Source organism: Merops nubicus, unplaced genomic scaffold (genome assembly GCF_000691845.1).
Source record: "Merops nubicus isolate BGI_N331 unplaced genomic scaffold, ASM69184v1 scaffold14171, whole genome shotgun sequence".
In the NCBI taxonomy this organism is placed as follows: domain Eukaryota; kingdom Metazoa; phylum Chordata; class Aves; order Coraciiformes; family Meropidae; genus Merops; species Merops nubicus.
This window is the reverse complement of record NW_008587936.1, coordinates 3,349-15,367: the sequence shown is the minus strand read 5'-3', so window position 1 is coordinate 15,367 and position 12,019 is coordinate 3,349. Positions and strand designations below refer to the sequence as shown.

Below are 12,019 nucleotides of genomic sequence, written 5' to 3'. Positions count from 1 at the left end.
GGAAATATTAACTACGTGGGAGTAACTAAAATGAAGGCACTGGCACAGTGCTGTGAAATCTTTACTTCTTTCATTGACAAAAAAATAAACAGCCCAGTACCAAGGTTTAAGGGTCAAGATTCAGCCAATGTAGCTTGTCTGGAAGCTAACTGTTAGATTTAAGTTAAAACCTCAGGAGTCTCTATCATCGTTTTCAGAGTTGCTAATAAAGCCTTCATCTGTTCTCCAGGGAAAAAAGCTATGTTTGCAGATATTTCTTCAAGAAACTGTGGTAGCTTCTGAAAAGTTTCTAGCTCTCTAAAATATATATCTACTAACCAATCTGCAGAATATACATTTTTCATCTTACAGTTATCATGAGCCACTTCTGGAAGCACACTGGAAGGAGCTACCTCCCTGAGAGTTGAAGTAAACGGTGAAGACAGATTAAAGAGTGAACAAAAATTCAGCAGCATCTTACTATACAAAATCAGCCACAGTTCTCTCTGCTGACTGCAAAAGTCTTCCTCTGTGCGTTCACAAAATCTTTGAATGTTCTCTTCCGGGTGAACAATACTCAAAAGTTCTTGCTTTACTGCTTTGGACTCAACATAATCCAGTGGCAGTTTTCCACTGGAGTCCCTCTGCTGTAGAAGGGCTGGTCCTGCAGGGAAAATACAAACATTAATAATAACAGCACATTGGATTTGGCAGCCAAGCAAGATTTGGGTTTGTTTTTTTGGCAGAAGCTAGGATTCTGCTTAAATTCCTTTTTGCATGAAGTTAAGCTGATGTAGCAGATGAGTTACACATCTGAAGTACAATCTAGGACATGTAGAGAGACCCCTTCTAACAGTTTCTTCATTATATTGTCCTCATCTTCCTCCCAGTTTTGCTAGGTTGAAACCCAAGGACTACCACACAGAAATGGAAGGAAATTGGTCACTTATCTTAAACTATCAAGTGATGATACTCAGAGTACATAAAAATGTAATGTTATCACTGTAAAATTCTGCAAAGCATTTCACAGAGCAGGATATTTGCTGACACTTGACTCCAAATTAAAGGCATGTTACCACAATAATCTTTATTTTACTTTTCTGGACTGTGTGGCCAACCTTCTCCTAGGCTATGCAGCAAAGTGAACTACTGAGGGAGGAATCCCAGTTTCCCCCAACCACTGAGTTTCAAAATTTGGTCTTAAGATAAAACTTCTGAAATGCAGAGAGTAATTACTCTAATAAATAGATTTAAAGTATGCAAATGGGACATGTTTTAGTGTTTCAGATTATGCTACGTTCTTTTGGTATTTCCTGCTCACTAGTACAATGGAGCGATTAATATTTAAACAGCTTACAGATGTCTTGATAATTGTAAGAAAAAAGTAAGAAAAAAGGAAGGCTGTTAACACACTACAGGTGGTGTTTTCAAAGATGAATCTTCCTGGGTAAATTTGGGTTACTATGCTGAAGGAATGATGCCATTCTAACTTGAGTACAGTCTCAGAATTAACTACAAAAGGTAATTCACTGAGCATTCACAGCCATACCAGAGGTTTTAACTCTGCTGTCATTACAGCTGTATTGTTTTAACCCATCACTGATCGTGAGATATAATTAAATTTTGCAAGCTGAAGGTTCTTTTAGAGAAAGACAGCAGGAAAAGTTTTTGCAGAGACGTGTTCTAAATTATTGAGCCGAATAAACCCAGGCTGAACGAGCAGCAGGCTTTCTACCAGAGCCTGTCAGCTGGGTGACAGGGCAGAGCCCAGAGTGTGACAGAGGCAGAGATAAGGCTGGCAGAAGACCGTGATGAATGCAAGTGCAAGCAGAGCTCTTCCCCCAGGACAACGGGATCACCCACTGCCTATTCTTCACAGCAGCCCAGGAAAAATGCAGGTCTGTCAGTGCAGTGCCACTTCCCATCGAGAAGCTGTGCTTACTGCACTATTGGCCACTGCATCACTTAGACCGATGGGGCTGAGCCCAGGTATTGGCTTGGCGTGTCAGATGGGGGGGCTGGCAGACACACAAGGCACCTGGGAGCTGCAGGACTGAGGCTCAGCACACACAGAGGTGGAACTGCAGGGGAAGGCATCGGCTCGCACCACAGACACAGGCACTGCCTTTAGGGGGCAGGAGAAGACTGGAAATACAGAGGGGCTCACGCCAGGAAGGAAGAAAATCTTGTTTCTCTGCCTTAATTAAGTAATAGGCCATCTAAATACAGTGTGTTCTTCTGCCTGGTGGCTGTGCAAAGAATGGCTTTTATCGCAAAAACCTGGACTGGGCACAGAGATTAAACTGACACAGCAGGTCAGTGGTAAGGATGCCACAGATGCTCGTTTCAGCAAATGAGTTAAAACCAGGAAGAGTGGATATCCAACACAAGTCTTTGGAGTTGTTTTCTTTTTAAAAACATGCTCAGTTAATTGCATGGATGCAGTGTATGTCGAGACAAGACACAAGCTCCCTGCCACCAAATAAAAATATTGCTCAAAACATTTCTCCTGTGTCTGCCTAAGGGGCAATGTATCTTTTTTTAGAAACTAAGGCATCCCTCCCACTACTACCCCTAAACAGCAGTTATCACAATTACAATATAGAATCCTCTCTTAAACTAATTACCAAGCTAATTGTGTTCTTCAAAGACCAGCACATTAATTTTCATAAATGCTGAACAAATTTATGTTGAAATACATGATTATATAGAGATTTACTGATCTATTTTTGTATCATGGTAAAAATAGATCAAAACAAAAGAAAATCCTTAACTTTGCTTGGCGACTAGGTAATCTTTATCTTCATTAATGAGTCTGGAGAATATAGTTACAATGCATATGGTGCAAAATGCAGAATAAAAACATTACCATATTGGAAAAAAATGTGAAAATCCTGGTCGATTTCATATTCAGCTGATCAACATAAGTGTGAAAACAGTATTATTTTTATTGTGACCAAAACAGCTTGGCTTAAAAATGTTTTAAAATAAATATTTCATAATAACATTGTATTTTAAGCAACTATTAAAGAGAAACAGCACGAACTTCACATGGGCTCAGACGAGCGGATCATCTCCCTAAGCCAGGTTAGCATAAATGCACTCACCCCCGTGCTGAAGGAGCAGCTTGCCAATCTCTGTGTGTCCATTTGACAGTGCATCATGCAAAGGAGTCACCCCGTCCACTTCACTGAGCAGGTCTACCTCTGGACAACGCTGCAAAATCTCACGGACACACACTGTGCTGCCATGGTTACAGGCTTCATGCAACGGCGTCCAGCCAGCATAGTCTGAATTATAAATCAAGGCAAGTTTTAAAACAGCAGAAGTAGTATTAAAATGTTAATAACGTCACTCATTAGACAGCAAAACACTTCACTTTCCCCTGTGCACCACGGCTGCGGTGGCAGCTTGTGACTGCAAAACAAGAAATTCTATTGAAAAACATCTGGAAAAAAAATTAAATACTGTTTTTAAAACTCCACAGAAAATGGTGATGCTAAAGCACACTTCTGTGGTTCATCAGCCTCTCCTCAGCGTTTGCTATAAAATTCTTGGTTTGTGTTGTTTGAAATAATAAAGACAGTTTAAACAGTGTAAATATAAAGTTTACTTATTACCAAACAGATATTCCTACAGTCCTTTATCAGGCTTAATTTCTCAGTTCTGTAAGGAAAATGAGTGACTTACCTTTAGTGTTAATGTCTGTTCGAGGGGAAGAGAGAAGCTGAATCAATCTCTCCACTTTGTTATTTCTGCAAGCTCTATGCAGGGCTGTCTCTCCTACCATAAAAAATTAATAGATTACACTAGACTAGGCAAGATAGCAACTAAAGAAAATAATCAAAGTGCCTGGAACTAGGAGACCTGGCTATATGCCAGAAAATTCAATAATGAGTAAGATTTTCCTTTATCCTGTTTAACCATCTTTCAAGAAAATTCAAAAAAAACCCACAGAGCTTCTGTTCCACCAGAGATCCAGCAACGAAATTGTATTGCAAATGGTTTAACACAGGAATTATCTCCCCCCAGTTCAAGGTTTAAAGCTTCAATCACACTATAAAAGCACCAAGTGATCACAGAACACCAAAAATACTGGGTTTTGAAGCAATAAAACTTTAGAGTGCAGTTGCCCTCCCTTAAATTTATTCATGAACCTACGTTAAAATGTATGGTTCTTTTTACACAGCATTTATAGCTTAATTCAAATGAATGTTTCTGGCTAAGCACGAGTGCCTCTACACACTCAAGTGTAATTCAGAACTTCAGATCCGTTAACAGATGGTTTGCTGTTTCTCAATAGGCTGTCTGACTTGGATACAGTAGCAAGGGAGGGGGGAAAGAGAGAGAAATAAATGAAGGGGTCCTAATAATAATAATATTAAAAGAAAAAAATCCTCAGAAAAAAAAGAAAATCCCATGCCTTAGTACCGTGTAAAGCTGAAGTGAGTGTGAAAAATTGAACAGCAAGCAACTGAGAACTGCTGCTTATATGTAAGCCATTAGTTTCTGCATGATAAAAACTTCAGACCCATTCTGAACGCTGTTTTGCTTTCACTAAATGATTAGGTTTGAACAAGAGCCAGAGGAAAATCTTGATGCCAGGTGAAAGATGATGCAACAAAGATCTTGGAAATGAAAAATATCTCGGGCTAAATCTCTCAAGCCTTTGCGATAAGATTTACATGGTGTATTTTGTTATATTAATACCTTCACTATGTAAATCTGTCAGCTCTGCAGTCATTCTTTCAACAGAAGATACTACTTATGATTTTGGCAGGGGAAGAATAGAAAAAAAGCAGGTTGTTGGCTTTTTTTTTTTTTTCTTTATTCCTTTCCTAGTCCTTCAGCTCACTTTTCTTTGCAGAAGTCAGCATGTAATAATTCACATCAATTTTACTTGCAAAAGCAATAAAGAGAAAGGGAACCAATTTTAAAAATGCATGGTCTGGCTCTGTTGCTGAAGTCCTCTTAAATCCCAAAAGAGCGTGAGGGGTTCTTTTTGTCCTTCAGTGTTTGTGATACAACTCTGGGTTTAATTTTTTTGAACAATCCCAGCTTGCTTTTCCCATTTTTTTCTGAGCCTTCTCTTGGGTGTCCTATTAATCCCGTTGTGATTTCTGATGTTGTTAATTTCTGATGATGAAGATGACAAAAAGTAGTTCCAGCAAGTCATGCAGTTCAGGTAAAGGCTCACGTAAAGCATGATTTATTAGATTGGTGTAATAAGTAGGAACCAAGTGAATTACTGCAGTGCTGTTTTATTCCTTAGGTACTTGGGTTCCAGTATAGCTAAGACAAAAGCCAAATGCCTTTCATAGTCTGGGCTGAATGCCTGGAAGAAAACAGTCCATATGCTTAACACAGCTATGTAACATAGCATACTCCTCAGTCTTTGTTCACAAAATGTCTAGGACTGAAAGAGATGAAGACTGAATTATACTTTCAAATCAGAAGACGTTGATCCTACCAAGCACAGGTTGAGGTGGATTAGCAAAGTAAGGCAGGCAAGACTGGAATGAGCTCACACAAGCTGTACACTGTATTTAATATCTGGAGGGGGAGGGGAATGAAGAAGGCAGCTTTATTCCACCATATATACAATTCCTACCTTTAAATACACTGGAAACAAGAAATACGGACCGTAAGAAAATAATTCTTGGGCATAAGCCATCATTATAGTTCAGCATTCATCAGGAAGAGATTCGTGAACCTGAAACTGTTGATTCTAACCATATGAAGTTCTTAACATAAAAAAAGATATATAGAATACCTTTAACATTTCTCTTGCAAAGATCTACCTCGTAAGGCAAAAGGCAGCAATTCTCTTTGGTGTATGCAGCCCCAACTTCTGCTTTTACTTTAAGCTTCTCTGTCAATGGAGGGCACTTATTTAAGATTAACTGACTGAAAAGAGAGCAAAGGGGACATGTCTAGAATCACTATTTCAAATTTTAAGATAATGTATATGTACTTAATGCTTTTAAATGTGTATATACAGCATACTTAGATCTGTCCATTTCAGAGTTATTTCTAAAATGTCTTAATTACATAACTTCTATGTCATTAATTATAACTGTATTTAAAACAGTAATAAAATTAAATTACCCACAATTAAACTTTCTTTAAAGGTAATTCTCTGAACAGTTCAACTTCTCTATGTAAGCTTTAAATTTAATACTGGGAAAATATTAACTAAATCAGTCTGCCCATAGGCTGAGATGGAGGACGGGGAGGAAGGGGGAACCCCAGCCCAGAGGTGTTAGAGGTTCAGAACAGAGCTTTCTGTCAGCTGCAGTAATTTGTAGACAACAAAACAGGTCATATAAAGTTCAAGAAATGTGTCAGGTCAGAAGCTGTCCCCCAAAGCAGAATAAAACTGGTGATGTTATAGGCATTACTCACGGTGGATCAGGCAGCACTTTGACTTGGCTCTGCTTATCACCATTTAGCATCTGTAACACCCTCTGAGACCCGGGGCACAGCCACTGCCCTCTTTTCCTTTTCTTACTCTGTGCTCTGTCTATCCTCCTCACCTTGTGCATCCCTGCCTCTCCCAAAGCCAGCGAGTAGGGACCGACCTGTTGCAAAAGGAACGTTTTCAACCACTTTGTAGTCAGTAAATTAAACCACAGTTTTTTCTCCTGTTGCACTTCACACAAAACAGTCACCACCCACCCGCCCACAGCCGGCTGTATCTCAAGTTCTTAAAAACAGGATCCCAAAACATGTATAGATTGTTTAAAGTTGTCTTCTGCAATCTTTTCTCCTGTTCCTGTCACTAGAACCACAGAATCGTGGCATCACACGACTGTTTGGGTTGGGAGAGGCTTTCCAGGCTGTCAGGTCCAACCATCCCCCAGCCCTGCCAGGTCCCCACTGCCCCGTGTCCCTCACCCCACATCTCCACGGCTTGGAAACCCCTCCAGGGGTGGGGACTCCACCACTGCCCTGGGCAGCCTAAGCCAGGCCTTCACATCCCTTTCAGGAAATACTTTTTTTCCCCCAATATCCAGTCTAAACTTCCCCTTTCCACTCTTTATGCTGGCCTCAGAGGCGAGTGGGTTTTGTCTGAAACAGAAAGTGGGAAATTCTGCACTTCTCTTGGGATTTTGGTAGCTGAGTAAATTTTTATCACTTTAGCTGGACACAAGACTGAAGTGAAGCTAACTGATTCTCAAGTACTTAGTTAAAGTATTTACAAGATTCCTGCTACCAACCCAGGGACCAAAACCCAGGGAGTAATTTGGTGGAGAAATACTCACTCCCCTCCATCTCTTCTGAGATGAGGGGGGTTGGATCAACCCTCAGAGGATTGTGAAAGCAATTAAGGTGTGTCTCTTAGGTGCTCTCTCATTTGGAACCCCTCCGCTGCAAGGCCAGGCTGGGAGAGTTGGGCTTGGGCAGCCTGGAGAGGAGAAGGCTCTGGGGAGACCCTCAGGTGGCCTTTCAGGACTTCAAGGGGTCTGTCAGAAAGCTGGGTACAGACTTTTGAGCAGGGCCTCCTGCAAGAGGACAACAGGTGATGGGTTTGAACTAAAAGAAGGGAGATATAAAATAGAGAGAAGAAAGAACAGTTCTACACTGAGGGTGTTGAGCACCTGGCCCAGGTTGTCCAGAGAGGTGGTCGCTGCCCCATCCCTGGCACCATCCCAGGGGAGGTTGGCCGGGGCTCTGAGCAACCTGCTCTGGATGGGGATGTCCCTGCTCCCTCCAGGGGGTTGGACTGGATGACCTTGAAGGCTCCCTTCCAACCCAAAAGAGTCTGTGATCCCATGATTACGAGGATAACATTGGATGTTGTAGATATTTTGGCTTCTTCCCAGTAATACAGAGCTTCCAGCCCACCTATAAGGCTCATTTTAAAGATGTCACACAAGTTTCTGCAGTTTGGCAAAAGCCTGGGCAAAAGGCCAGTGATGGAACTCATTCAGTGATTACATGAGCATTAGATGTGAAGAAAGCAATTAAAGAAGGCCTGGTGTATCTAGCAGATCCCTGTAGATTCTCCACACAACCTGCAATGGGTAAGACACCTTACTTCCACTTTCACTGTACATTTACCACCACAGAGCAGGAGGTCACTACTTGAACTCATAGAAAAGCTTAGCTGATAAGATGCTGTATGAGAGAAGAGCTGTCAAAATTGGATGATAGTTAATATTTATTGTATGGAACGAGACAGGAGCCACAGTAATGCTAAGGAAAACCACAAAAAGCACAGAAAACGTGTTTCAAGCCCTACAAAAAATTTACATTTAAGTAGTTGCAGAGTGATCAGTAGTCATGGCAATACTAAAAATAGCAATTGCTCCTGCATATGTGTTGGCAACATACATTAAATATTAGATATATAGTTGGTTTATTTTTAAAATTCTGACAGTCTTTTGTTCAAGCTCTGTTTAAACACAATGTATTAATAAACAATGATCTCAGTTCCCAAACTCCTGTAAAATTCAAGAAAACTTAGGTATGGAAAATGTACACAGGTGTAAATTTATTTTTCTTTGATTCTACCTGTAGAATTTTAGGAAATATAGAAACAGTTATGGATTCCATAATCTGTTTAGTCGTTAGTATTAAGGTTACCAAAATGAGGCTCTAAATTAGGGCCTGTTATTAACAAGTGACCTCCCTGATTTGCCTTGCATTCTGTGAGCAGCCATAGGTTTAAAAGTTCCTTTTACAGCTTCCATCATGTTTTTCCTCACCACCTATCACAGATTGTGACTTGAAGGCAGGAAAAGGTTTCCAAGTAGGAGAAAGCTATCAAGAGGTGAAATTCACAGGAATACCCTATGGTTCAAAATCATAACATTTTGCATGTAATAACTGTTTGGAGCCTGTAGAATAATAGACTGTCACCTCTTCAAAAAACCTGAAGGAAAAGATAAGCCAGGAAAATCACACTGTATTTGGTATTTTCCTCCATTACAAAATGTAACACTGCAATGAAGTGCTTACATCAGAGATTATTTTTTAAAGATTCCATTATGACTTTTCATGTTAACTGCACACTGACTGACTAATCACATTACAAATTATCTGGCAAGAAAAATCTTACCATTATTTTGAACCCATATCTCAGGCAAAGAGAAATTTAAATCCAGTAGAGGCTGCCTACAGGTGGAAGACAATGCATCCAAAGAGCATGACCTCAGACCACAAAAGAAAGGTATTTTCTGAGATTTTCATGAAACCCATTACTTGTAAAATGCTTAAGTCTGATAGGTTATTAAGGAGAAGAGTTACTTACTATTTTCTGAAGAGAAAGAGGTTCTGCAGAAATAGTTACATTCCTCTGTAAACACATTTTTTTAAAGACTGCTTCTGCAACAAACATCTGAAGCCAGAGGGATGGTATGGAACAAATGAAAATATTTAATTCACAGGTTGAAAAATCTAGATAAAAGCAAAGGGGAAAAAAACAAAGAATATTCAAATGGGAATATACAAACCTGCACATACAGTTACCTGAAATACAGCTCTTCCAGACATTTTTTCCTGATGTTTCAGGTTCAGAAGCTATTCAGAAGCTATTCTGCACAAAAGTACATTAAAAAAGATCTTGCCCATCATCTGACAGCAAGACCACCTTCTGAGAGAATGATCAACAAATTTTTAAAAGGCAAAGCACCACTTTTTATGTGAAGCTTCTTTGAAAAACACTCTAAATACAATCCTATGGAAGTTACACCTGGATTTTGAGACAAAATTACTTATTTGTGAAGTTATGCAAGTGGTCACCTTCAAAATCTGTGACATGATACCAACAAATCTCAGATAAAATGCATAACACAAGAACAAAAAAAATCAGCAAGTAATGCAGGGTGACCTACAAATTCTACATTAAAATTGACAGCAAGCAAATTTCAACCCCCATTCAGATAGACCAAATATTTCCTACCCTTTTAAAAACAAAACAACCAGAGAGTGGCAGAAGTATCCATACCTTTATCTATATCAGGCATATGTCTGGTCTCTCTTTTGTTCAGGAAAGGAGACAGAATAACTGATTTTTCTTAGGGTGATACTTGAATTTTGATTCTAGCAAAACAATTTTGTGAAAACAGCAACTAAAAAAGGCAGAAAGGAAGATCTGCCTTGAAGAAGTTGCCTTCACTGTATGAAGGGAATATTCTGTTCTAAGAAGTGCTCATACCTTAACTGATCTGTAGACTCAGGAACACAAGTTTTGAGAGTACAAATTTTCTGCTTTTAAGAGTGACAGAATTCAGAAGAACTCTCCAACAGTCTTTTGGGCTTTAAGTGCCATGGAATAAACAAAGAGGCAGCATTAACCAATATGTCAAGGGATCTTTTCTGTAAGCAGACTGTGAATGTTGTTCTTATGAATGCTCTCTCAATGAAGGAGAGGATAGAAAGTCTCTTACTTTGCTGTACACAAATGGAAAGTTAAAGTCTTACAAAAAAAAAATATATATATACACACACAAGATTCTCCCTATTACATGAATGCTATAAAATCTGTTGGAGAAGCTGGCAACAGTGATAAATACTAAAAGTTCCATTGATTTAAATACTACAAAGTTCCAACTGATTTAGCTTTGTAAAATGTGAGGCAGGCTACAATGGTTCTGATAATTTGCTTTCTGTAAGACTGGAATGGAACTATTTGTCCAGAGACTAAGATTTTAGTTCAATTTTTTCAGGATAGGTGTCCTACCTGAACATTTAAGAAGGCAGATACACTTTAACTGAAGCCTACATACAACTGTCTCTAGAGAAAGATGACAACTGAAGGCAGGATGTCCATATACGTGTAAAAGCTGAATTAGTTTTCCCTGTATTTCTCTACTGCAGTAGCACAGATGGGGGAGCTTTGGTAGAAATTAAGTTTAAAAATTAAATTTAAAACATTCAGTAGTTTTCTTGACTTTTTCTTTTGTTGTTTTTAAGTTCCTTGTCACCTCATTGCTAAAAGGACAGATACCTCAGCTAACATTCCATAATAAATCATAATGGTTTGAGTCATGACATTTTTCTTTATCCAGTGTATTTAATAAATAGTGATTCATGAGACTAGTTGGAATTTTCCCCCATCCCTCAAATAAAGTCTGCTAAGTCTAAGGATTTGGAATGAGACACGGACATGTCTCATTTGAAGTCAGTGCAGGTCAAAACTTCACTGTCACTTTTGGATTTATGGCTGAAATGTCTGCAGCAAACAAGATCAAGTTTGTGGAGTGAAAAATTTCACACGAGAACTGGCCTGAGCTGAGGTAACTCCAATTGCCTCTCTGAAGTTATGGCTTATTATGATAGTCTTAAAGCTCTTCCTAAACTGAGCTCCAAATATGTTATTTTTTCCTCTGGTCCCCATTTGGGGTAGAACAGAGCTGGTTCTGTTCAATGATCTTACCTTTCAGCTACAGCTCTTTTAATTAACTGCACTGTCTGAAGCTAACAGCATATTTTTGCAGCCTGTATGCTTCTAGCAGTGGTAACACTCCATGTTTAGAGTTACTGCCAGGGATTGGGATGCAGACCAAGGTCACTGCTAAGCTTGTGAACCACACAGAGAGGGCAGAAAGTAAAGCTGCACCTGCAGGGAGTAATGGACAGGATAGGTGACCCTAAATGTCACCAGTGGGGTATTCCATCCCATATCCCTCATATTCAGTATAAAAGCTGAAGGATCAAGAGGGGCAACCCCTTCTTGTCATCCCTTCTGCCTTCTTCCTGGCCTTTGCTGCTCCTGCAGTGGCCGCACCTGAGGAGGACTCCATCCATCCTGCCTTTGATCTGAGCCCTGTGCTCCTGAGCCCAGGGACAGGATGCAGCTCCTGTCCCAGTCAGTGGCTGTCTGTAGCTGAGTCCAGCCTGGGACTTTGCCTGGTGGCTGCTCCTCAGCTGGGGGGTGCTGGTGATGTATTGCCATTGGTGGGGGGGAATTGTGTTCGACACTGGATTTGTATATATTCCATTTTTTTCTTATTATTACTATTCGTAGTAGTAATAAAGCTGTTTTACTTTTCTAATTGATACGTCTCTCTGCCCCTTATTCCCCTTCTCTTTC

General features: G+C 39.8%; 1 protein-coding gene across 1 annotated transcript in view; it reads right to left on the bottom strand.

Moving 5' to 3' along the window:
• Window positions 1–158: 158 nt before the first annotated feature.
• ANKRD32 (ankyrin repeat domain 32) overlaps window positions 159–12,019 on the bottom strand; it is a gene marked incomplete at its 5' end in the record, with an annotated part of 13,512 nt that continues 1,651 nt past the window's right edge. Inside the window, 6 exons of the mRNA XM_008949117.1 lie at window positions 159–643; window positions 3,087–3,269; window positions 3,670–3,762; window positions 5,753–5,886; window positions 6,385–6,560; window positions 9,236–9,381. Of these exons, the coding sequence (XP_008947365.1) occupies window positions 159–643; window positions 3,087–3,269; window positions 3,670–3,762; window positions 5,753–5,886; window positions 6,385–6,560; window positions 9,236–9,381 (1,217 nt within the window). The remainder of the gene's footprint in view (window positions 644–3,086; window positions 3,270–3,669; window positions 3,763–5,752; window positions 5,887–6,384; window positions 6,561–9,235; window positions 9,382–12,019) is intronic.